Source organism: Phyllopteryx taeniolatus, chromosome 16, assembly GCF_024500385.1.
Source record: "Phyllopteryx taeniolatus isolate TA_2022b chromosome 16, UOR_Ptae_1.2, whole genome shotgun sequence".
In the NCBI taxonomy this organism is placed as follows: Eukaryota; Metazoa; Chordata; class Actinopteri; order Syngnathiformes; family Syngnathidae; genus Phyllopteryx; species Phyllopteryx taeniolatus.
This window is the reverse complement of record NC_084517.1, coordinates 4620899-4647232: the sequence shown is the minus strand read 5'-3', so window position 1 is coordinate 4647232 and position 26334 is coordinate 4620899. Positions and strand designations below refer to the sequence as shown.

At 41.9% G+C, this 26334-nt stretch overlaps 1 protein-coding gene across 1 annotated transcript; it reads right to left on the bottom strand.

Moving 5' to 3' along the window:
- Positions 1 to 79: 79 nt before the first annotated feature.
- LOC133466121 (myosin-11-like) lies at positions 80 to 24961 on the bottom strand. The gene is made up of 43 exons (XM_061749504.1): positions 24842 to 24961; positions 23387 to 23645; positions 22835 to 23005; positions 21410 to 21566; positions 21243 to 21270; positions 20324 to 20423; positions 20176 to 20223; positions 20001 to 20093; positions 19838 to 19901; positions 18731 to 18829; positions 18473 to 18616; positions 17843 to 17938; positions 17643 to 17761; positions 17397 to 17549; positions 16526 to 16699; positions 16258 to 16431; positions 15947 to 16061; positions 15665 to 15858; positions 15467 to 15588; positions 15030 to 15099; positions 14747 to 14907; positions 14544 to 14652; positions 13593 to 13724; positions 13318 to 13524; positions 12385 to 12522; positions 12201 to 12324; positions 11957 to 12128; positions 10752 to 10964; positions 10234 to 10378; positions 9948 to 10154; positions 9584 to 9688; positions 9284 to 9436; positions 8876 to 9124; positions 7236 to 7448; positions 6949 to 7161; positions 6316 to 6477; positions 6105 to 6233; positions 5160 to 5248; positions 4783 to 4906; positions 4421 to 4629; positions 3101 to 3209; positions 2846 to 3018; positions 80 to 1619 (listed from the first exon to the last, which is right to left on the bottom strand). Exons 1-43 carry the CDS (start codon positions 24934 to 24936, stop codon positions 1349 to 1351), a joined length of 6282 nt encoding a protein of 2093 aa, XP_061605488.1. The 5' UTR covers positions 24937 to 24961; the 3' UTR covers positions 80 to 1348.
- Between the last annotated feature and the right edge of the window lie 1373 nt (positions 24962 to 26334).

Genomic DNA, 26334 nt, shown 5'->3' with positions numbered 1-26334 from the left:
TTTGACAAATCAGCTCCAAGGATCATTGGGACACACAATCCCCTCCACCACGATAATACAAACAAAGATACAAGTAGAGGAGGGTTCAAATGTACTTTAATGGCCTTAAATGTTTCATTCCAAACATTACAATAAGTCACGTGCGTTTGGCAAGTGCACAATAGCAATACACACGACAAGTGTAAATATAGATAACTAATAACACTGGTCAACAACTAATTTGTCGATTTTATAGCTGATTTGGGACAATTTTAATGTGCTGAAATATCACATTTGGTTCTGCTCAATCAGGTCAACTTTTTGAACTATGGCCAAAAGTATTTTCACTTTAGAGGTTCAAATCAAATTCATGTTGTGAATTTTGAACAATGATGATGTAACATTCAAAGTACAGCTACTCACTTTTATCAATGTTGACTATTCACTTTACAGTAAGCAAAATTTGTAACTTTTGGTTAATAAACTGTTAGCAACTTGGCATAAAACCCTGACCTGAACACGAGAAACTGATGTCATTTTCGGATTCAGCAATGCAAAATTGTCCTAAATCAGTTGAAAAAAAAAAACCAGACAACTTACAAAAAAACAAAATGCATTTCTAACTAATTAATATTCCAATAAATATGTTCAAATGTGTTCATAAGCACACGTGAGCAAATCTAGTTTATTCATGGCAAAACCAATGTGCTTTGGGGCAAAATATAACATTTTGGTGCATTTTATTTCACAAATATTGCACTTGTGGCCAAATATAAAAATGTTTTTCTGCTAAAATCTGACTTTTTGTAGTCAATGATTGCATTTTGAACAAATGTTACACTTTTTAGCCAAATATCCTTTTTTTTGTGTGTGGACAAATATAACATTTTTGTGACAATATAGTACATAACATTTTTAATATAAAATTTGTGTACCAAAATCCAACTTTGTTTATGGTCAACCGTAAGACTGTATTTTTGTAACAATGCAGAGTGTCTTGTAGTCAACTATTGCATTTTTCTGCGCAAATATTGTACTTTAGCTGACAATTTTGTGGCAAAATGTGAAAAAACATTTATGACAATATGTAATGTTTTTAGGAAAAGGGCGTTTGTGTGGCCTAAAGTATACGACTTTATGAGCATGATAACATTTTGGGGGACAGGGTACAACATTTTGTTGGTCAGCTATAGAACTTTTGTGACCAAATATTGTAATTTTGTAGCTAAATATAACATTGTTGTGACAAAGAAAAGTATAATCTCTTATTTTGTTGCTCAACATGTTGCACTAATTGCGAGTTTAATATTTTGAATGTCGCACAGGTTGTTAAGTGCATGCCGAAGCAACAGGTGGCGCTATAACTTGTTTACTCATCTGGGGGGGTATCGTGGAGCTCCTCGGAAGCCTCAGGCAGGGGGCTTCGTGCGGCGGGAGACGGCGAGCGAGCTTTCTCCTCCTCCTCGTCTTCCTCGGGGATCTCCACCGAGTTCTCCGCGATGGTGCTCCTGTTTCGGCCAACGCTTCCTCCTGTCAGCCCCCCAAAGCTCCTCATGGAACCTCCGCCAAGACCGAGGCCGCCGCCGCCGCCGCCGCTAGTACGAGGGCTAGAGCTGCTGAAACTCGCCTCGCCGCCACGCCTGTGGGAGACAAACACGAGAAAGAGGGTTTAGGTCAAGGAGAATGACGAGCAGTAGGTTTGAGTGCTGACATCTGGAGGAGGTGCCTCGTGTAAATTAAATGTTTGACTTTTCTAGAAAATACTGTGTGACTTTGTATCAAGTAAATATTCAACTTAAAATACTGAAAAAAAATGGATTTATGCACAGTGTATAACTTTTTTCCTCAAAAATCTAAAATCTTTTTTATCGAGAATTTTTTTTTTTCCAGAAATGTACTTTTTTTTCGAGAAAATCTATAACTTAAAAAAAAAAAGCAACTTTCCTTTTTCGTTTTTTGAAATATATGACATCTAGAGAATATGCGACTTAAAACATTTTTTGGGTCGAAAATTAGACTTTAAATATACAACTATTATTTGTCAAGAAGTTATCCATTTTTAATATACAACTTTTCCAGAGAATTGACAGGTTTCAGAATATATACCTATTGTTCAGGATATTTAATGACTTAAAAAATACTTTTACTAAAAAAAAATTCTACTTTTAATACACAGTATGACTTTCCCAGAGAAAATCTGAATTTTAGAAAATACACTTTTTTTCTAGAAAATACACATTTTTGATATACCTCTTTTTTTTCGAGATGATACTACTTTTACTGTATCCGTAACTGTTCTAGAAAATATACCGCTTTTTAATATACGACTTTTATAGAGAATATACAACATACTACTTTGTTTGAAAATCCACAACTTTTGGCGCAGATATGAATTGTTATAGACAATGTCCAACTTTTTTCCAACTTTTGGAAAAATGACTTTCCTTCAAAACTAGGTTTTATAATTTGTTTAATAGAAAATGAACATCTTTTTTTCCCCAGAAATATATGACTGTCTTTTGGTAAAATATGAGATTTTTTGTTTTTTTTTGCAAATATACAACTTTTTTCCCACCAAATATGTGGTTTTCAGAAAAATGCAACTTTTCTAGATTTTATTTTTTTGATATAAATTATGAAATATATAACATTTTCCTCTAAAATACTGTTAAAATAAAAAAATACTTTTTGTCCAATATATACACCATACAATATTGTCCAATAACCTTTTTCCTCAGAAATGCACAACTTATTGATCCTTCTTTATTTCAGGGACAACTTCCTTTTTTTTTTTTTTTTTCTGTGTGTCGCTGCCGTGTGTTTTCGTTGTGACTTTTTTTGTTTTTGTTTGTTTTCCCGTTGTTACCTGCATTTGCTCTTGAGCGCTGCGACCTCCCTGCCGAGGGCGTCGTTGGCCTCTGCTGCCTCGTCCAGCTCCCTCTGCAACTTCCTGCGGGTGGCGCCCATGCGCTGCACTTCCTCCTCTGCCTCCTCCAGCTGAAGCTTCAGCTGCTTCACACGCATGTTACTCTTCTCGGCCTGCAAGGACAAGAAACAACGACATCCTTACCATGTCGTGAATGCCACACACGTGTTGCGTTCGGGGCCTGCGCAATGTCACCTGATCTTTGTACTGCTGCGCCTGTTTCCTCTCGTCCTCCATCTGGACGCTTAAGTCCTTCAGTTTCTTCTCCTTTTGACGCAGGTTCTTGGCCGCGGCCTGACGCTCCCTACAATCATCATCATCATCATCATCATCACACCATCTTCATGACTATCACCACTACTGTGGGCTATCGAATTATGTTCAATGTATCACATCGCATTTGGAAAGAGCACTGCACAACACTCTTCCTTTCTCAGCTTTCACCACATGATTCTCTGCCTTTGTCTTCTTAATGTTCCTCCCCACCACCAGTCATCTTACACTCTCCCCTACCACCACCTTACAGTCGGTAACCTCCTTCAGATGACATCGTCTTCACAAGATGTAATCCTTTCTGCAAAGTCTCCCACCATCTGTCCCTCCAAGTTCCTTTCCTGGATGCCGTACTTAACCATCACTTCTTCATCACCCCTGTTTCCTTCACCAACATGTCCATTACAATCTGCACCAATCACGACTCTCTCTCTGTCTGGGATGCGCAGAACTACTTCGTCCAGCTCCGTCCAGAATTTCTCTTTCACCTCTAGGTCACATCCTACCTGTGGGGCATAGCCACTAATCACATTATATCAATTTCAAGTTTCGGCCTCATCACTCGATCTGATACTCTTTTCACCTCCAAGACATTCTCAGCCAACTCTTCTTTTAAAATAACCCCGACTCCATTTCTCTTCCCATCTACACCATGGTCAAATAATTTCAACCCTGCCCCTAAACTTCTAGCCTTACTGCCTTTCCACCTGCTCTCCTGGACACACACTATGTCAACCTTTCTCCTAATCATCATGTCAACCAACTCCCGAGGGCTGCATTATTGAGTGAATCCTATTATGACATTGTAATCGGAGGGATTTGTATCACATTGGGCGTGAATCATATGGAATCATATTGCAATGGTAATGAATCGGATTGAATCATAATGGGAATTCATTTTATTGTAGCATATTGGGAAGCGCATCGATGTAATGGAAGTGACTCGGATTGTCTCGCATCATAATGGGAAAGAATCATAACGTATCGTAATGTGAGTGAATCATATTATATTGCGCGGTAAAGGGATTGAATCATATCCTATTGGGAGCGAATCGTATTGTATCGTAAGGGGAGTCAATGCTATTGGAACACAATGGGATGAACGGGATTGTATAATGGGAGTGAATTGTATCGTATCGCAATCAAAGCGAATCATCTTGACGAGTTGCGTCCCAACACTTTTATCAATATGGCGTAAATAAGCAGCAGCATGCACGCACCAGCGGCTTGTCTTCTTTTTACCTGCTCTCCACCTCCATCTGCTCCTCCATCTCCCTCAGTTTGTTCTCCAGGGCGCCCACTGAGGATTTGAGCTTGGATCGTCCCTGGCCTTCCATCTCCTGAACTTTGGCCTTCAACTCTCGGTTCTGCTTGTCCAGCTGCTGCCTGGCGGCCTCCTTGGCCTGCGAAGATGCTCGCTCCGACGTCAGCTCGGCGCTAAGCTGCTCCACCTGCACCCAAAAAGTACAGCTAGGGGCGCACTTTGAACTACGAAACTACTACAAAAATCAACCTGACAAATAAACTTGAATTAATCAACAAAAAAAATGATTAACTGCTGAGCCGTAGGTCAAACTACGTGCAACTTGATCCTACGAAGGTACCTGCTGCTGGCTCTTCCTCAGACGCTCGTTGAGGTTCATCATGTTGGTCTGCTCCTCCTCCAGTTCTCCTTCCAGATGGCTGATCTTGGCGTCTAGGCGGCGCTTTTCATCGGACAGCATGGTCCTGAAATGAATTTCACGAGCGACGCTGCGTTCAAGAACATAAACTACTCACAAAACGTTTGTGATATTGGGGTGAAAATTCTGGACAAACCTAAAATGCACCAAAAACTGTTCATTTGTCTAAACCTTTGAATGCGCGTCCAACCCTTGAACCTTTTATGAGTAGTGTAATTCCTAATAAATGGGTGATATAGACTACTAAAAAGTGCTCCTCATGAATTATAAAAAGAGAAAGGATGGGAGGGTGTGCTCACTTTCCAGAGGAGTTAGTGGCAAGCTCCTCGGCCAACTCATCTCTTTCCGCCTCCGTCTGCTTTCGAGCTCGCTCGACCGTCGCAAGCATCTAAATGGCACAAGAATTCAAGTTAAAAATGCTTGACTTGACTTCGAATTCCAAAATTTGTACTATTTTTTAAATTACTTTTTAATAATTAAAATACCAATTAATAATTAGTATCTTTTCAAACATAAGAAGAGGTGTTCCTGCTGTAAGTAGAATATGCTCGGGTATTTTCCCATCGTTAGAAAAAAAATCATTCATTTAGTTTTGGGAACATTTAAAACCAGTTTTAAATCAATAAGCTGACATTCCACAAGGTTAAAGGCAGTCTGTATGTAGTCAAGGGCCTCAACAACGATGGAACCAGAACAACAAATGACAGTGTCGTCAGCATAACAATGAAATCTACCATCAGGGATATTTCTGCCAAGTACATTTACATAAATACTAAACAAAATAGGACCAAAGACTGAGCCCTGGGGGACACCAGAAAAAAACGTGTGACATAGTGGATGAGCTGCATTCAAAGTGTTTACATTGCATTCTATTGGATAGGTAATTTGCAACGCAGCCAACTGGAATGACTTGTACCATAACTGGAATTAATGGTATTGCAATGGAATGAATCGTATCATAACTGGAATGAATATTATTGTATCATCATGAAATAAATCATATCGCAGAGTATTTGGAACAAATCATATCGCATCATAATTGGACGGCATCGAATCATGTTATAATGAATGGTATGGAATCATATCATTATTGTAATGAAACCTGTTATATCCTGTGATAATCGTAAGGAATTGTAGGGTATGGCATGATAGAGTAGATGACCAGCAGCGATGTGTCTGCATGACAAACAATGAGCAAAATATGGCATCGGCCTCATGGATGGAGAACGTCATATCTGTCGTACCTCGTTTAGCTGCACCAAGTCAGCCTCCATGACTTTGGATTTGCGCTCGGTCTCCCTGGCCGAGGCGAGGACCTCCTTCTGGGCGGCGCGAGAGTCCTCCAGCTCCCGTTGGAGATCCTTCACCTGGCCCTGAGGGTGGACAAGACACGGACACGGTCAGTAAAGTTGGAAACGAGAGGAGGAACCTGATGAGAATGTTGGGCGTGCTGGCCTGGATCTTGCGCAGCTGCTTGAGCGCCTCGTCACGCCCCCTATTGGTGGCCTCCAGCTGGTCCTCCGTGTCCTTAAGTTCTCCTTCCAGCTTCTTCTTGCTGGCTGATGCCTGAGCGCGCTGTTTCTTCTCCTCCTCTAGCTCAGACTCCATCTCGCGCACCTGACCAAGGAGCGATAAATATTACCTTAGCTTTTGCTTCGGTTAGGTTGGGCACCATGGCCTTAAAATCAAATCTATGACTTTTTTCACAAAAATCCAATTTCAGATTTGAGTCCTTTTTCCCAAGAAAAATCCTATTTTAATAAAAAAGAAATTCACAAAAATCCAATTTTAATTTTCAAAAATTGTCCAAAAATCAGATTTCCAATTGTATTTGTTTCCCACAAAAATACAACTTTAATCACTCCCCCTGCCCCCACACACAAAAATCTGCTCTAATCAATTCGATTTTAATTAAGAAATATTCACAAAAATTAGATTTCCAATTTTAGACAATTTTTTCACAAAATGTATTTTTCTGATTTTGATTGTTTTTTTCCCCACAAAATTCAAATTTATGTTTTTTTTTAAACTGATTTTTCCCCCCCACAAATATCATCCAGACAAGTAAACTAGAATGAATGGATCCACCTGCTTAAGGAGCTGCTTCCTTTTCTCCTCTCCAGTCTCCTCGCGGGTCTGCAGGTCCCTCTCGTGTTGGGCTTTGAGGGCCTGACCGTTGACCTCCATACGTAGCTTGGTGTCCTCGGCCACTTGCAGCTCATCTTCCAGCTCCTCCATGTGGGCCTTCATCTCCTCCACCACGGCCTCAAGGCCACGCTTGGCCTTTTCCAAGTCATGGACCTGAAGGCAGAGAATTTCTGCATTACCAAAAAAAATGTGTAGCTCGAGAAGATGTGAACCCTGTGGTGACTTACGCTCCGTCCCACATCATCCTTAGAACTGATAAGGTCCTCCATCTCTGCTCGGAGGCTTTTGTTGGTCTTCGCCGCCTCCTCCAGAGCCTCCCGGCTCTCCTCCAGACCTCTGGACAGAGCCAAGACTTTGGTTTCCTTCTCCCTTGCCTCCGCCTCGGCTCGATCTCGCTCCTCGGCAAACTTGCAGGATATGGCTCGCTCCTCGGCCAGCATCTGAAGAACATCACCAAAGAGAGATCTCAAGTTAAATAATATGGGAAGGAACTTGGGCATGCGAGAGGGCAGAGGTAAGGGGGCGCTAGGTAATGGAGAGACTGGTGAAGGTGATGAGAACGAGCTTGTTTACAAATTCTTTGTTTGACTGTTAGCCAATGAAGGTTCTTGCGTATGGGGGTGATGTGTTCCGAGGAGGGAGTTTTGTTCACGACACAGGCAGTGGAGTTCTGAACCGGTGGGGCCAATTCTCACCGTGTCTTTAACAGAGACCCAGGAAACCCTGCTGAATAAACTAATTTTGGCGGTTTATACCAGTGATCTTGTTGCTTCGGTCACAACCCACAGCTCGTGATAATATGTGAGCATGGGAACGTAAAGTGACCGGTAAATTGAGACCCTCTTCACCAGGACATACCAATGGAGACAGAGTTTGCATCACTCCAGACGCTGCGTGGATTCGCTTGTTGATCTGCTGCTCCAGTCTTCTCTCACTTGCGAATGAGACCCAAATATATTTGAGCTCCACCACTCGGGGCTGGATATTATCCCAACCTCTTTCCACCTCACTACCATGGTCTCCAATTTGGAAATGGGGATTTTCATCCCAACCTCTTCACAGTTAGCTGCGAAGCGCTCCAGTGAGAGTTTAAGATTGAGGCCTGATGAAGCCAAAAGAACCACATCATCTGCAAAAAAACTAATATGTAACACTGAGGCCACCAAACCAGACCCTCTTCATGCCCCAGCTGCCTGGGCAGAATCCCACCCCTATTGGAAACAAATCTGATGTGAGATGTTACTGATATATGCTTTGAACAATAATGTGCTGTTGATGATGACACCCAGACTCTTAACTTGAGGGGAGGGGGACTGTGGAATTGTAAATGGAAAGTGAAAAACTGTTCGTATTTGCCAGGTTGGATTTTGAACTGATGAGCAGAAACTCACTTTTATTGCTGTTTAGTTTGAGAAAGTTGAGAACCAGGTTTTGATATCTGGATGGCAGTTGGAGAGGGAGGATGGGGGGGAGGGACATATCAGGTTGGAAATAGTAACAGTGGAACTGGATACCACATTTTCTGAGGATTTGACCAAATGTGTGGATGTAGATGATGAGGAGAAGAGTGCCTGAGAATGGAGCCTTGTGGAACACCAGATTAGACTAGGGAGTGCTGGGATCTGATCAACTTTTGAGTTGGACAAAGTGAGATCAAGAAGAGAGATACGGCCGGAACTCGGAGAGAGGGTGGCTAAAAATACAGATAGAAGCAAGTGTATCAAGGAGGATGGTCTGGGGGACATTGACAATACTGGATGAAAATTGTCAAGAGTCCAGAATCCATTGGTCTTAGTGATTTTTAGCAAGGCTATGACAAGTTCAGAAGGCTCCACTTGATCTCCAAACCCACAGTGTCCAAGCTCACCTGGTCAAATTTCTTCTGCTTCTTCTCCAAGTTTGAGACGAGCTGCCGCTGTCCCTCCAGGTCTATGAGGACGTCTTCCAGCTCCTGCTGCACTCGGCTGCGGCTCTTGTCCAGCTTGTCGTAGGCCGAGGCCTTCTCCTCATACTCGTTGCTGGCCGCCTCGAGGTCTCGCAGTAGACGCTTCTTACCTTCCTCCAGCAGCTCCACCGAACTCAGGGACTCGTCCACCTTCTTCTTGCAGTCAGAGAGCTGACGGTAGACAGCAGAGGTGGGACTAAGTCACATAATTGCGTAAGTCAAGTGATATTATCTTATAATTTACAACATTGCACATTGGCCACTTTGCACTTAGTATCTGTACATGCGTGAATGTTCTTTGGTGAGACTTTTGAGCTTGAAGTTCCTGACCTGCATGTTAAGGCTGGACACCTGCCTCTCCAAGACGCGCTTGGCCTCGCTCTCCTCCTCCAGCTGCTCTGTCAAACAAATCCGGTCTTCCTCCATCTGCCGCAGACGTCCCGACATGTTCAGCTTCTGACGCGTCTCTTCAGAGAGAAGCTCCTGTGGGGATCACAACAATATTATATTAAAAGACAATCATATGCCTAGCAGCCTGTTAGCTTATGTGATAGGTTTGTAGCTATGAATGAAATCAACTAAAGCAATTTAGTTCGACAATGCCCCACATTTGACACAAGTGTTGTTTACCTGAGTGTCTTGGAGCTGCGAAGACAGCCCGGAAACATCTTTAGACAGCTTGATGTTCTTTCCTTCTGCTTCGTTTAGAAGACTGCTCAAGTTCTCCAGCTCCACCTTCAAGACCACAACACAAGATGAAACTAAATGTATTTTGGGGCTTTAGTTTTTCACTAAAGTAAACCCCGCCATTTGCAAACTGACCTACTTAGAATTATTATTACTATTATTTTAGGAGAAGAGAACTAAAACAATCAGCTTTTAGTTATCATTGCCCCAAGTGGAGGACTTTGTGTATTTTGGGGTCCATTATGGTTTGGTCTCTAATCCACAGGAATAGCGAGGGTTGACTGTATAGGTGTTCATTTGGACATACGGTCATCTTGGAGACTTTGTCCCCTAGTTCGTTCCTCTGTCTCTCGCTCTCGTTGAAGCGAGCATTGATGTCGTTGAGCTGAGCGTCCACCTTCTTCTTCTTGTGCTCCACATCCTGCTTGGCGGCGGCCAGGGAGCGCAAGTCAGCAGTCAGGTCCGAAGACTCCTTCTCCAGGGCCTGCTTGGCTTTCTCCAGACCTGCCCGGACCTGAAGGCATGCCATTTCCCACCATTTATGACATGTAAAAACGTCTTTATTTACCTGAACTACGGCGACAGCTGTTTACTCTCTTGGCCTGTTCCAGCTGGTCTGAGAGTTCCTCCACCACCTGGCCATGCTTCTGCCTTAAATCCTGGATTTGGGCTTCATGACTGCGGCCCTCCTCTTCCATGGCTTTCTTCAACATGGCCACCTCCTGCTCACGCTTTGCCCTGGTAAACACAAACACCAGCCAGACAACTGAGCCAGCTCACGCCAGGGTAAACTACTCTCTGGGTTAAAATGGTTTAGCTTACTTTAGACTCAAGGATACCAACATGAAAAAGTATAACATAGATGAGGCTAGAATAAAACCTGGGGTAAAAAGTGGATTATCAAAGAATACTGTACATCCAAACCTAATCCCTTGCGTACAAACTAGACAAACCGAGAATATACACAAGTAAATACAGCGGACTAGTCCAGCCCTTGAACATGTCTTTACCAAAGGTATAACTTGGTTTTAGTCATGAATACAACCTGGAGCATAAACTGGATTATCAAATAATATTGTCACCACTTCTACAACATGAAGCACAGACTGACCGTAGTTCCTGCTGTGCTGCGGTGGTATCCAGGCTGTCCTCCAGTTCTGAGCGCAGGGCATTCAGTTCCTCCCCAAGGTCCCGCCTTGCCGCCTCCACCTTGGCCCGGGCCCCCCTTTCGGCCTCCAGGTCCTCCTGGACCTCAGACAGCAGGGTCTCCAGCTCCCGAACCTTCTTCACCGCCAGGCCCCGCTGGTTGCTCTCCTCATCCAATCTGTGCAAGACCACATTTGTCTCAGATGTCCTGGTAAGATGAACTGGACTTCCTGCCTTCTTACCACAGGGATTCTCAAACTTTTTGAGTCCAAGGACCCCCTCATAATCCTAAAGTCAATTGACCATAACTAGCATGTGTACCATTAAATGGTAAAAAAGATAAATAGTTGGAATGTGAGAATGAACTCTGATATTTGTAATAAAAAAAGTTATTTCTATCGAACGAAGACGTATTTTGTTTGGCTGGAACAACGAGAATAAAGTCGTATTTTTTTTTAGATAAAGTCGCAAAAAGTTTGATATATAGTTAAAAAGAGAATATCAAAAATACAATTTAATTCTCATTATGTTGCGTATAACCAATAGTGAAAATCCACGAGTAATTGACACCCCGCCTTAAATGTTAGACTTGCTTTTACTGCAGATGCCACAAGATGGCGGAAAAGCACCACATTTCTATTAGACGACGCATTGTCCTATCAAGCACAAGCTCCTGTCCTCAATTCAACATACAGTAGTTCTTTGGAACCAAGATGTCACAAGATGGCGCCAAAGCAATACTTTTATATGAGACATGGCTTTGGCCTGAGCACAAAAACAGCAAATAAGTTGTTGTTAGTAGTTAGTTTTGTCAGCAACAAATACCAAAGGATAGGTTAAAAAAAAATCCCAAAATAGCTTTAATTCGCGTGTAGTGAATTGCGTTTGTGAGGTGAACACAGTATCCTCATCAAAATATGACTTAAAAAAAAAAAAAACACAGCTAAATTAAGCATGGATGTCAGATTTATCCCAGTCGTATCAGAGCTTCTAACTGGCCCAAAGCTAAGGAGTCTTTGGTTTATGATGTTTGTTTTACTGATTTGCCGATGCCCTCACGTGGTTATGCACTTTTTAAAACGATATGACAATACTGTATATATTGCAAATTATTCGGCGGACCCCCAATCTATGGCTCGCAGACGCCCAGTTCGAGAAGCACTGTTTTACCGAGCCTGCGTGGCCTGCAGCTCATCTTCCTTAGCGGCCAGCTGCGCTCGAAGCTCGGCTAGTTGTGCCTGGAGGTCGGCCAGCTGCTCGTGGAGCTCTGCCAGCTCGGCCTCCAACTTCCTCTTGGCCTTCTCCATGTCCAGGCGACCCTTCTCCTCCTTTTTGTAACGCACTGGACACGAGAGAGGAAGGACGCATTGGAACACAGTCGTTGGAGAAGAATATTCGGTTTCGGGTGACTTACCCTCCAAGTCGGAGATCATAGACTCGTGCTTGGCCTTCAGCTTGGTTAAGTTCTTGGACTTTTCCTCCTCCTCGGCAAGGTTGGAGTTTAAATCCACCATCCTCTCCTCCAGAAGCTTTCGCTCCTAGAAAGACTCAGTTTTAAAAAAATGTATGTAACAATTTTAAGACCAAATGCCTCATACCTTTTGTAGTTTATTATTCTGGTCCTCCATCAGGAGGACGTCCTCCTCCAGTTTCTTCACCTTTCCCTCCACGGCAACCTTCTCCAGCTGCAGTTTCTGATGGGCGTCTTCTTCTTCCATCAAGTGGGCCTCCATATTCTGCATTAAAAAAAAATAAATAATTGAAAACCGAATTTTTTTTTTTTTTTTTTAAAGTTGCACAACACCCAATTCAACTCATCATTGTGGAATGAATATATTATTATATGATAAAAGAAGAATCCCGGGCCCGCCTGTGTGGAGTTTGCATGTTCTCCCCGTGGCTGCGTGGGTTTTAGGTAGTCAGCAGGCTAAGCAGCCACCTAGCTGGAAAGGCGGTAACTTGGTCCAACTAAGGAAGAGATTACTTATGGCACTGACAAGCACAAAACAGACCCGGGATTCTACCTTTGTCCAAGGTACGGTGAAGGATCCTGGTTAAAGTATGCCATTTTACACTAAAAAGAAACATTTCTTGTACGGAGACGGGACAGCTAAAACGTGTCGGCCGAAACTCTCTTACCGGTTCAATTGGTAGTTTTCAAATAATCCCATTGGATTTTCCATTTCTTGAACTATTATTTTGAAACAGTACAAGGAGTAACGATTCGATTGTGATTCGCTAATTATTCATTACTGTCAATGCAAATGGTGAACGAGGTTTTAAGGTGCGAGTCCAAGCCTTAATAGTTCTATATATTTACATGTTGTTTCCCCCCACACACACACCCATTTGTTAGTCGCTTGTTGCTAGGCAGAATTCATAGGGCTCAGTTGTAACTGCCCGATTAACCAATTATGAGGCATGTAAATTTCTCACTCGAACCGCTGCTCTGTATTAAATATAAAATGTTGTGTACGTCATATAATACCGTGTCAGTGTATGTGTGTCTTTGTGCGTGTGTGATAAACAACCTGCAGCTGCTGTTCCATGTCCTTCTTCTCCTGCTGCAGGGAAGCACCGCGCTCTTCCTCCTCCTCCAGCCGGGCCTCCATCTCATGCAGGACCTCCTCCAGTTCCTGCTTCTTGGCCTCAAGGCGCACCCTCATCTCCTCGGCTTCGGCGTACAGCTCCGTCTCGGCGTGGAGTTTCGTCTCAAGTTGGGCTCGTTCCTCCATCAGCTGCGCACAAAAAAAACGCACACATGCTCACATCAGACTGTTTTTGGAAGGTCTACGAAGGTTCATACCTGCATGTGTTTCTGTGTGATGTCCTTGAGTTCGGCCTCCTTCTTGGCCGCCATTTCCTTCGCAGCCTTGAGTTCCTCATCCTTCTGACCCATTTCCTCCTCTTGGCGGGTCACCTGCAGCAGGGGCTTCACCTGGAGGACACCACCAAAAACTAAGCTAGATGGCAGGCTCCTTCAAAAATCAACAGGCAACACCCTTGTCTCCCCTAAACAGCTTTTTGTAATATTGTTGATCGAGAACCCCCAGAGTGAACAGGCCAATCACAGCACGGAACGGTAGGAGTGCCAGATCAATGCAGGTTCTGGATGAAGCTCTGCTGCAGTCCGCATAGTCATTCGAATTTGTAAAAAAAAAAAATCAACAAGTGCATCTGTTCTCTCCCCTAAGGTAAGAAATTGTATTATCTGCCAAATAATGCTATGCGGTTGTTAGCTTGTTAAAAGAAAGTCTACCCGCAGAGTCATAATAATCCACAGACACACCATTTGTCTGCTCCAAAGTAAATAATGAACTCATATTATCTGCCGAATAATGCCATGCTGTTCTTAGCGCAATCATTAAAATGCTAAGCTAAGCTAACAAGGCTAGCTACGGGATCCGGCACAAATCATTTTTAGCCATATGAATCCACAGGCACAGTGATTGTCTACTTTTGATTGTTTGTTTAGACTATTAGTCTTGTATAGTATAGTACCTGTATTGTACCTATACTTTTTGTTAGCTCGCCAACCAAAAATGATAACTCTATGCTAGTAACGTGAAGCGTAGAAAGCTAATGAGGTTACTGATCTCTTGCAGTGTTTGTACACGTCGTTTGCTTTTTACTTTTTATGAGTTGCAATAGTAAATCGAGAGCTAGCGCTTTCAGTCAGTGACGCGTATGCTATGTTAGCTGAGCATTTTGATTTGTTTGGAATGATTTGCGTGAAACGTATCCGTTAGCCTCAAACCTTGGTGAAGAGCCTCCACCACTGCCAATTCTTGAGTTTGAGGTAACAAGCGCAGTTCCTCTGGATCACCTTCATGGCGCTCAGCTGTTGCTGACGTTTGCTGAAAGCCCTGAGAGCCGAAAACAGAGACGCTTCATTAAGTGCACCCACAAAACAGCTCCAGTACGAAGAAGTACTACTAAGAGTACTGGTGCGTGTCATACTTCCGGGCCAGGAAGCCTCGGGCTTGCGCCTGGAAGGAGATGATGATCACGGTGAGCTTAAGGTCTCGCTCTTCCTCCAGCTGAGCCAACACTCCAGTCCTGAAGAACATCTTACTCTGGCCGATACGGTACAGGTTGGGATCGAGGTCCAAATGCTTCACCTAGACAACATCAACCAGCACCATGGAAGGCGCATGAGAAACTTGGTTGACCATAGCCTCTGATGCACCGATGTTGTTGTTTGTGGGGGCTTTGTGGTTGTCAATATGAATCTTCATCTCACCATCAAGCAGCATGCCTGCTTCCCGTCCATGAAGCCCTTCGGGATGGCATTAGCCGCCAGGATCTCGTACCTGCACACACGCAGGACACTCACACATAAAGTAACAATATGGTGCAGATGATGAAAACAACAATGACAGAAACAACGGCAAGAATAACATAGAGCAATAAGGATAACAAGAACAGCTAGAGCAGAAATAATGAGAACAAAAAGAACAACAAGAGCAAAACAAGGAAAACCAGAAGGAGAAAAAGAAGAACAGCCAAAACAAGAACAACCAAAAACAACAACAAGCGCAACAAGAACAATAAAAAGAAAAACAGCAAGAACAACAACACAAATAACAAGACGAACAAAAAGAACAGCAACAACAACAACAACAACAACAAGAAGAAGAAAAAGTAGTAGAAAAACAACAAAAAAGAAGTCCTTTGTACCTCTGCCTGAACTCCTGGAATACGATGCGGTTTGGGAATCCCTGCCGGCAGATCCTGATCCCCTCCAGCACACCGTTACACCTCAGCTGCTCCAGAACCAGGTTGGCGTCCATCTTACCCGCCTGTGGCAGCACAAACACACCATCAACACCCGGTGTACGGGTGTAAGGGTGTATGGATGTACGGGTATATGGGTACCCTCTTCTCGTGGTTGGGGATAATGCACCGCACAAAGTTAGGTTGCGTGTTGTGCAGCGTAGTCATCAGTTTCCCGAGGGACTCTTTGTACAGCTGGCCCACTGTACGAAACATTCCCTTCTTGGATTTGGTGGAGGTGGGCACGGAGCTCTCGGACATCTTGGCCATGGTCTCCAGGCCTACCACTCGATCCGCTGATGAGGCGAAGAGGGCACAGGGGACAGGGTCAGATGGGAGATCCAGGCTCCGGAAGACCAGGGGAACGATTTGGGGAAGACCAACCATCTTTCCACAGATCCTGAATGAAGTTGCTGGAGGAGTTGCTGAGTAGGGCGGTCACATTGTCGTTCAGCGGGTCCATGTTCTTGGTCAGCCAGCTGGCCGCGTTGTAGTCCACCTGGGAGGCAAAAGACAAAACCATGTGTAAACAGATTCGTCAATGAGGCAACCTTCAATGAGATTACTAGAGTTGCACTCATTGGAAAAAAGGTGCTAACTTGCTCCGGATCGTAGAACTCTAACCGATCTCTTGTTGGTGTTTATTGTCAAAAAGTCATCTTTTGCCTTATTCCGACAGGTAGGGTGATGCTCACCTTTCCGGCGTAGTGTGCAACAGTGAACATCAGCTTGTCTTTGAGCTGTTTGGGTTTGGAGAACTTGACGTGATTGGCGTGTGTGTTCAACAGCTTGTCAACGAAGGAGATGTCTGTGGCTTTGGGGAACCAGCACTCTTCGTCGAGCAGGGCCAGGATGCCCGGTGGGTTGTTCTGGAACACCAGCGTATGCTTTCAAGTACAGAACTTCACATTTATGCTTGAAAAAACAAAGCAAACAAAACAACTCAAAAAAGCCGGTCCCGACCCCCCTCTCGATGAGCTCGATGCAGGGCTGCAGGTCCAAGCCGAAGTCGATGAAGTTCCATTCTATGCCCTCGCGCTTGTACTCCTCCTGCTCCAGGACGAACATGGTGTGGTTGAAGAGCTGCTGCAGACGTTCATTGGTGTAGTTAATGCACAGCTGCTCAAATGAGTTGTCCTGGGATGCACCGACGCCAGACCAACACCACAAAGAAAAGAAATGCAATTCGAATTGTTTACAGTGACTTGGAACAGAGCGCACAGGACTAGCCACAAATGAAGTTAAGTCTTATTTACAGAGAAAGCTGAGAAACAAATGGCGGAATTACGGCACGAATACGAGAATGGAAAAAAAAAGTTAAGTCATTGAAATAATTTTTTTTAGGAAAATTTTTTAATGAGAATAAAGTCGGATTTTTTCAAGAATAGTCTTTTTCTGAAGGAAAAAGTTGGAATTTTACATGAATAAAGTTGTTTTTTTTAAAGGGTCTTCAACCTAAATGAGAATAAAGTTGATTTTCTTTTTTTATTTTATTTTAGAATTTAAAAAAATTCTATCTGAGTAAAGTTAATTTTTTCAAAGAAAAAACTCCTAATCATACTAAAATAAATTTGACGGTTAAAAAAAAATAAATCAATGTAAGAGAAGTCATAATATTGTGAGAATACGTAAAAATGGATGGAACGTAAGGAAATCTATTTTTTCTGAGCAAATCATAGCCATATAAATTGTTTACAGTTACTTGGAACAGTGTCGGAGAATAGCCTTGGGGATTGAACCCCGTGCTGCTTCACTTGTCTTAAGACAAAGACATGATTATCTAATGACATGTAGCCGCCTATTGTGATAGTTTTCCATAACAGCGATCAGGCACCTCGAAAATCTCAAATCCAGCGATGTCCAGTATCCCCAGGAAGGACGAAGACTGCCTCTTACTCTTGTCCAGAGTCTTGTTGACTCTCGCCAGGATCCAGCGGAAGAGACGCTCATACATAGCTTTAGCCAACGCCTCCACAGCAAAGTCAGCCTGGTGGGACGAAGAAGAAGGTGACAGGTTGATTCATTGAGTTCAGATGACAAAATACTGTATCTGAGCATCTGTTCTTGCTAGACTCCGCACCTGCTGCTTGGTCTGAGCCTTCTGAACTACCTCCCGGCCCACTTTGATCCTGGGCGTCAAGAAGGCCCTGGTGATGTCGGTCACGTTGATACCTTGCAGGTGGCACACCTTCTGGGCAGCTAGTGCCAACATGGAAAGACAAGGAAGACTTTTAGTTTTCTTGATAATCGAAATGAGAGTCTGAGGTACGTTTGGGGTACCCGTGTTGTCCGGCATGGTGGCTTGCTCCGTGTTTCGTTCCTTCTCAAACTTGACGTTTCCCAGCTGGAGAACCGTGGAGACCACCTTCAACATCCCTGAAGAAGCAGGCCAAAACAATGACATACTCAAGGTGAATAAATCCCAGAGAATATTTAACACCATCGGGACCTGAGAATCTGGGCCTGTGTTTTTGAGTCACCACGGCCCAAATCCCCCCCCAAAAAAGTTCAGTTGGCTTTAAGGCTTAAGACACCAGCTGGGATCTGTATCTTGTTCAGTGAACTTCTACAACACCAAATAATGTAAGATTTTTTTTCTGGGGATTTATCAAGTTGGAATTATGCGTCCTGCGTAAATTTACACACAGCTCTGACCACGCATACATACAAAATCTTGCGGTCGAAACTACAAATAGAACACACTTAGAGGGTCACTAAGGACATCCAAAAGCACATCCAACTCCTGTCGTCACTGGGATTTGTGGCCACTGGGACATTTTAACAGGAAATGAGACATACGCTGCATTTCACTATCAACGATAAGTTGAATCATGTCGATGTGCAATTATATTTTTCCCTCCTCGCAATTTACATCCAGTTGCCATACAGACATCACCGACAAGAGTATACCTATTCTCTCGTCCTCAGTGAAGCCCATGATCTCCATGGCCTCCAGGGTCTCCACAAACAGCTCATCGTCCTCGATGCCGGAAACCTCCACGTGTCCCGCCACCAGGAAACGATAGCTGCTGAAGCCCTCCAGAAGAAGCTCCTCTGAAAGAGGAGCAGATACCAATCAAACCCAGACGCTTTTCTAAGGTTACACTGGATGATTGGCCACCTTCTATAGAGTGAAAAGGACTCCAATGGACTTGATTGTCTGCTCACCTTTCAATTTGTCCTTGGCTCCGGCCACCATGTAGTAGAAGATGTGGAAGGCTCGCTCTGTGTTGCCCTGACGGATACAGCGAGACTTTTCCAGAAGGTCTAATTAAATAAGGTCAAGAAGAAACTAAGCAATATATATATATATATATACATATATTCGTCAAAGGGCATCAAAGCCTAATGCTATGAAGGAGTGTTAGGACAACAATGGACTGGAAAGAAAAACAGTTTTTAAAAAATCATAACAAAAATTTTAATCATATGAGATTGAAGTCGTATTTTTCAAGAAAAATTAGTCGTAACGAGTGAAGGATGAAAATAATGATACAAATATTGAAAAAGACATAATACTATGAAAAAAATAAAAAATAATTTTTTTTTTAAAAAAGCCAGAATCTTGTGAAAATCCATCCATCCATCCATTTTCTGAGCCGCTTCTCCTCACTAGGGTCGCGGGCGTGCTGGAGCCTATCCCAGCTGTCATCGGGCAGGAGGCGGGGTACACCCTGAACTGGTTGCCAGCCAATTGCAGGGCACATAGAAACAAACAACCATTCGCACTCACAGTCATGCCTACGGGCAATTTAGAGTCTCCAATTAATGCATGTTTTTTGGGATGTGGGAGGAAACCGGAGTGCCCGGAGAAAACCCACGCAGGCACGGGGAGAACATGCAAACTCCACACAGGCGGGGACAGGGATTGAACCCGGGTCCTCAGAACTGTGAGGGTGACGCTCTAACCAGTCGGCCACCGTGCCGCCTCTTGTGAAAATACATTTTAAAAATTCAAGCGAAAAAGTTGTAATTTTATGAGAATAACATTCCCCCCCCCCCCCCCCCCCCCCCCACCCCTGAGACAAACAGTCTTAATCGTATGAGAATTAAGCAATATTCTTAAGGAAATTTTGAGGGGAAAAGTTTTGGGGTTAAAAAAAAAATCTTTAACCCAAGCTACCCTACCGTTATAGTTATTAAAAATTGGTAAATGTTTGCCTACTTCCCGTACAAAAGTTTTGCAGTAACTTTTTGCTATTTTAGTCTTGTCGTCCACGCCCCGTTGTGCAATAACACGCATGTTGTAAAGGTATTTGCAAACGACAAGGATACACGTGTCAATGTTTGCGCCGACCAGGTATCCGGTCACGTCGAAGTTGAGCTTGATGAACTTTCCCTGCGGACACAGGCGGGTCACACGACACCTTTAATTACTGAGGGAACTCCCCGTCAAAATGGTGGCGAGTGTCGACTTACGAACTGATTGACAATTTACAAATCGTGACGAGTTGTCGTTCTTGATGGTCTTGGCGTTGCCGAAGGCCTCCAGGACGGGGTTGGCCTGCAGCAGCTGCTTCTCGAGTTCCCCCTGCGGGCACAGTCCACAAGTTTGTCGACGTCTCCGCGGAAAAGGGAATTTAGCGTTATCGTAAAAGGGATTTGATACTCACGTAAGCCAGTGATCCGGCTGGTTGTTGTTGTGTTTGCTGTTGTGCCGGCTGTGAAAAAAAATCGAAATCAAATCATGTCAAATGTTAATAAGGAAGGTGGAGCACCCCAGGGCTCACTTGTTGATCCTGTATTATTCATTAAACTCACAGGATTTGCTTCCTTTTTGCCTTTGTGCGACGAGGCTACGAGGGCCAGATACTGGATCACCTTCTTGGTGTTTTCCGTCTTTCCCGCTCCGGACTCTCCGCTAGACGTCACCAGAGAGAAAATGCGTTTCAAAGTGTGTTTGAAAATGGACACGGGCGCGTGCACGTGTGGACACCCACAAGGACAAAAGTATCGGGACACCTACAATGACTCTCAACTGGTGGATCAGGACCATAAATTGGGTCTAGTATGGGAGGGTCGTGGAGAGGTCAAAAATTACAATTGAATATTGCGACAGTCATGTTGCATATTTCGTGATAAAAAAAGTAGAAATCTTTTGAAAATAAAGTCCGGTTTTGTAAGAGAAACTAAAGATGTAATATTGTGCAAATGAAGTCAAATGATTTCAAGAATAAAAATTGGACTCTTACGCAAATACATGAGCATATTTCTTTTCCCCCCAAAAATGTGTAATATTATGAGAGTAACGGTGTATTTTTTATTTTATTTTTTACAAATATGTCAGAAACTTACAATAATAAAATCTTACTTTTCCCATAAATAAAGTTATCATTTTCAGAGAATGGAGTCATATTATTTTGAGGGAAAAAAGTCTGAATTTTATGATAAAAAAGTAAGATTTTCTTTCTGAAAAATATTTTATTGTAGCAAGAATAAAGTTGTTGTTTTTTTGTCGGAAGTAGTTATAATATTGCTATAAAAAAGTATTATTTTATTATCTTTCACGAATAAAAATATTTTTGCAAGAAAAAGGTCTTAACATTAGAAGAAAAGTATTTTAAAATAGAAATACATATATATAGTTCCATGTATTGACACATTTATAGTCATAGTTTTTTTCAAATATATATTATACGTTATTGTGTGTACTGTTCCTGCAGGCTCATGTCGAACTTACGTGCAGAGGATGGACTGATCCTCGCGGTCTGTGGGGGGAAATCAAGCAGAACAGACCAAAGATGAGTGAAGAGATTAGTGGTCTAAAAATATGGAATCACAATCAAAGTGGGTATGATGAAAGTGTGTGGGGGGTGTGTGTGTGTGTGGGGGGGGGGGGGGGTTCACCTTGCATCATGTTCCTGTAGGCGTTGTCAGTGATGGAGTAGATGTGAGGTGGCACCTCGTGACGCTTCTTGCCCTTGTACATCTCAATGATCTTCTCCGAGTAGATGGGCAACATCTTGTACGGGTTCACCACCACGCAGAAGAGCCCCGAGTACGTCTGGGGTGCGCAAGAACGACACAGAAAAACTCGGTCGAGAGGGTCTTCTCCACGGGGGAGTTGAAGCAAAACAACACACGCATGGCTAATCTTTGGAGGATGTGTCCATATAAGGGCGTGGAGGGGCGGTTTCACCTCGTCTGATCTTCACGGCTTATTAGACTTTGTGGGAGTCAGTGGAAAAAGGCTACGATAAGCCCGTTGATCCTTCCGGAACATTTTGAATCTCGCAAGGGCCCTGTGTTTGTCAAGGATAAAGTTGTGCTCTAGCTTTCCGAGGCAAAAAAAAAAAAAAGTCGTACGATTTCAAAATTTAAATGTGGTCGTCATCGAGCGAAAAAATACGTGTAGTTCAAGAATCAAGTCGTAATATTTGAGGAATAAAGTCCAAATATTTCAGAAATAAAAAATTTAAAACAAGAATAGTCATATTTTTTTTTTTTTTTTAGAAAAAAAATCTGAATATTTGGAAAATAAAAATTGGATTCTTGTAGGAAAAAGTGTGAAATATTTCAAGAATAAAGTCAGATTTTAAAAGAACTCATAATTTATAAGAGTAAAGTGACTTTATTCTCACAAGAATAAAGTTGTATTGTTATGGAGAAAAGTTCAAAAGTTTTTTTCAATTTGGATTATTTTGAGAGAAAAATTATTTTACGAGAATAAATTGAGATTTGTTTCTAAGAAAAAAAAGAGTAATTTTTAGGAGAATAAGCATTAAAATAATTAAAAGTCTGAATATTTGGAAAATAAAGTTAGACTATTTTGACAAACGGGTGGTAATTTTACAAGAAAAAGAAGTACATTTCAAGTGAATACATTTTTTTTCGAGAAGAAACTAGGCATTATTTGAGAAAAAGTTTTCTTTTAAGAGAATAAAGCCACATTTTTGTTTTTTTGTTTTTGTTTTTTGACTGACAAAAAATCTGTAACATTGCTGTGCTAATTTCGTAATATTCTGTTTTTAAATTGTAATCTTCCAAGCATAAAGCCATGTTTTTAAAACTTTATCTGAAAAAGTATGGTATTCAAGCAACCGTATGGGCGGCGTAGGTACATCACTGCTGCTCGCTCATTGGTCAATTCGTCATCGGTACACAAAACGAACGTGCACGCAGGTGCCGTCTTGCCCTGTCGTTGTGCCTTCTATTCCGCAGCCTTTACGTCGCCTCCTTGCCATGCGTGCCGACGGTGGAGACCCTCGTTCTCCTCGACAACGTACAATATTCCTTCTCTAGTATGCTCGAGTGGGATTGGTCAGCGCTCACGTAGATGAGGCTGGAGAAGTATCTCTCTCGCAGGTTCTGCAGGACGGAGGCCTCGTTGAGGAAGGTGAGGGCGGCCATGTCCTCCACCTTGCTGAACTTGGGCGGGTTCATCTTCTGGATGTCGTCCTTGTTCACCGTCGCCTTGCGCCCGTTGGACAGCTCCACCAGCACCTGCGCAACCACGGCCGACCGACGGAACCGCGATCAGTCAACTGGGACGGAATTAGACGCTCGATGGCCACCTTGGCCGACAGTTAGTCAACGTATCTCCATTATTTTGAAAGAAAATAAAGCAGATTTTTTTCAATAGTCGTATTTTTCAAGACATTAAACTTGTAATGCTTTCATAACTTATCGTCGTATGTTCTCATAATTTATTTTCCTATTTTTTTTTTTTTTTCAAGAAAAAGATGTGGTAATATGACAAGAATATTGCTTTGGTAAAAGAAATGATAATATGATTCGAAAAACTCCAAAAGTGAATTCAGAAATGTGTTTCTTCGTGCGTTACAGATGTCTGAAGATATTTGAACTCATTTGTGGGCTAAAGACCTCATCGCCCTTTTCCTCCTTGATGCTTGCCGCCTCGAAGCCTTCCCTCTCCGAGGGCACCCACACCATCTTCTTGGCCGCCCAGTCGGCCTGTGCCACGCCACTGTTCCGGAAGTCGTTCTGCAGGAACAGGAACTTGCTGTCGTCCGCCGTCGGGTCCGCCATGTGGGGAACGTGCGTGTCGCAGTGAATGTCAAAATGGCCGCCGGAGGCTGGATCGGATTCTGGTGCTCGCAGGGGAGTCCGCTTGATATCTGGCCTGTCGATGGACGGAATAGCGCAACATGAACCACCATGTTTTTTTTGTTTTTTTTGGGGGTAATAGGAAAGCCATATTTGTCGAGGGAAAAAAAAAAGCTGATTTCTTGAGAAAAAAAATAATACAATTTTCAAATGAAAAAAAGGAATCATCTTTTCAAAATGGTCATATTTTTCAAGAAAAGAAATATAGCATTTATTTAGATAAAATGTTACTATTTTGCAGTGCAAAAAGGATTTTTACATTTTAAAAAAGTTATATTTTTGAAGGAGAAAAGTAGTCATTTTACAGGACAATTATTTTTTTTAGAAAGATGGCATATTTTACAAGTGAAAGAAGTTGCTATCGTAAGGGAATAAAGTTTGATATTTTTTAAGTCATTTGTTGTTGTCTTTTTCAAGAGAAAGAAATAGTTAATAAAATAGTTGATAATAATAAAATAGCAACATTATGAGAATGAAGTCTGATATTTTTTAGAGAAAATGTAGTAATCTTTCTTGCATAGTCATATTTCTGGATGAAAATGCCATCAGACAAAAAAAATAGACTTTTTCAAGAAAAAGTAGTTATAAAAATAAAGTTATATATATATATATATATATACATATATATATATATATATATATATATAAAATTTAGGGGGGGGGGATTACTTATTGAAAAAAAAATATATATTTTTCAAGACCAAACCTCTTAGTTTTCCATAAAAAGTATTATTTTTTTAAAGATCACATTTTCAAAATAAGAAAGTGGTAATCTTACGAGAATAAAGTCATATTTTCTGACAAAAAATACATATTGTTGAGACTAAAAGGGCACCTTTTTTTTTTAAAAGAAAAACTAGTAATCTTATAAGAATACATTAGTTGTTTTTTTTTTTTTAGGCGTCCAAAAAAAGGTGCATATTCTTTAGTAGAGAAATGGTGCATTTTCTCAAGAGCAAAAAATGTGTAATCCTATGAGAATAAAGTCCAAATTTTTTAAAGAATTTATTTTTTTTTTTTGACAGAAAAAAAATATTATTCTACAAGAATAAAGTCATTTTTTCCTCCAACTTCAGGCCTGTTGACATGACAGTTAAAAGGAAACTAATGCTGGCTTATTTTAGTGAAGCCCCGAAATGTTCTCAATATTATCCTGTGATAGTTTTACGTTAACTTTAAAGAATCGGTGTGTTTCAATACGATTTTACTCACTGCATTTTTCCGTGGAGGCCACAGTGATGCACCATACGCTTTGACCTCCCATTGCAAAATCGCCAAAAACCCACAAAAATCATCCCGCCGAGCATTCCGAAAGTAACGCAGATCTGCCATGCTGGGATGCCCATCTTTGGCCAGCCCTAAATTTTTGTTCCCGGTAGCCCGCCGAGGGCTGATGGGCACCTTGCGGGCACTGCGCTACCTTATAAGGTGCGCCAGCCTCTATGTCCAGCCAAGCTTGACGTTCACACTAAAACGGTGACTTGACACGTAAGTGCACCCAAGGATGACCAACAGCTCCCGTCACTGGCCTTTTTATATAAAATGGAACAAAAATACTTTTCTCCTAAAAATGTATGAAAAGGTTTTCACAATAAGGAATTAAAATGGACAATGTCCTCTGGTGTGAGCCCTAATCCAAAAGTGACTCCATTTGCATTTTAAAAGTCGGCATTTATCTGAAAATCATCTTAAGGTAGTTGAATGTGAACCAAATTCAAAAGTTTGGAGAAAGACAAAGAGCTCAATCCCACTCACTGTGCTCAGGTCGGCTCCTCGGTGCAGGACGAAGGCTCGACTCCGGACGAGACTACGATCTCACGGCGGGTACGCTGCTGGTGCCACTGATGAGGAGGGTGAGGAGGATGAGGAGGAACTTCCTCCCACTCCTCCTACCCAAAATATGACCATGACACCTGGGCCTGGAACGGGACCACGAGACCCGCCTCCTCAGTCCAAGTTTGGCAGCAATGCAAAAGCCCGAAAAGTCCAGTCGGCCAATCAGAGCAAGAGAAGAAGTAGACATATTTCTATAGTCCCTGAATTGGAAAACAAAAACAAGCAAACAAACAAACCAAAACGCTTGAAACAGATGGGACAGGTCATTTGTAGATGAGATTTTTCTTTAAAAAAAAAAAAAAAACACGTTATTTTAAGAAAATAGGACTCAATTAAAAAAATGTTTTCATTTTGTATTACTTATAATTAATTTGTCTATATTAAATGAATCAATTATTTAAAAATACATTTATAAAATGTATAGGTATGTATGTATTTTCTTAATTAATAGTCAAATTAAAACAATAGTTCAGATTTAAAAAAATGTAAATATTCATTATTGATTGAATTAGCGAACCAATTATTTAAAATTATTTTTAAATGCACATCTAAAACACTTTATTTTAATAATAAAATAATATGAATGCTAACTAAAAAATAATTATAATGTATGAACCAATCATTTCCAAATATAAATGTTAAATGCATATGTAAAAAAAATTATTTTAATTGATTTCATTATTTACCATAAAACAATCAGTTAATGAGACAAATGCACAGAAAAATGTAAACATGAATCCATTTTAACTGACCCATTTTAGTAATTAAAAAAATGACTGAATTAGAAACGCCAAACATTACAGGAATCTTTATGATACAAATAATGCTAAAAAAAAAAAAACAGAAAATAAATTAAAAACCTAGTAAAG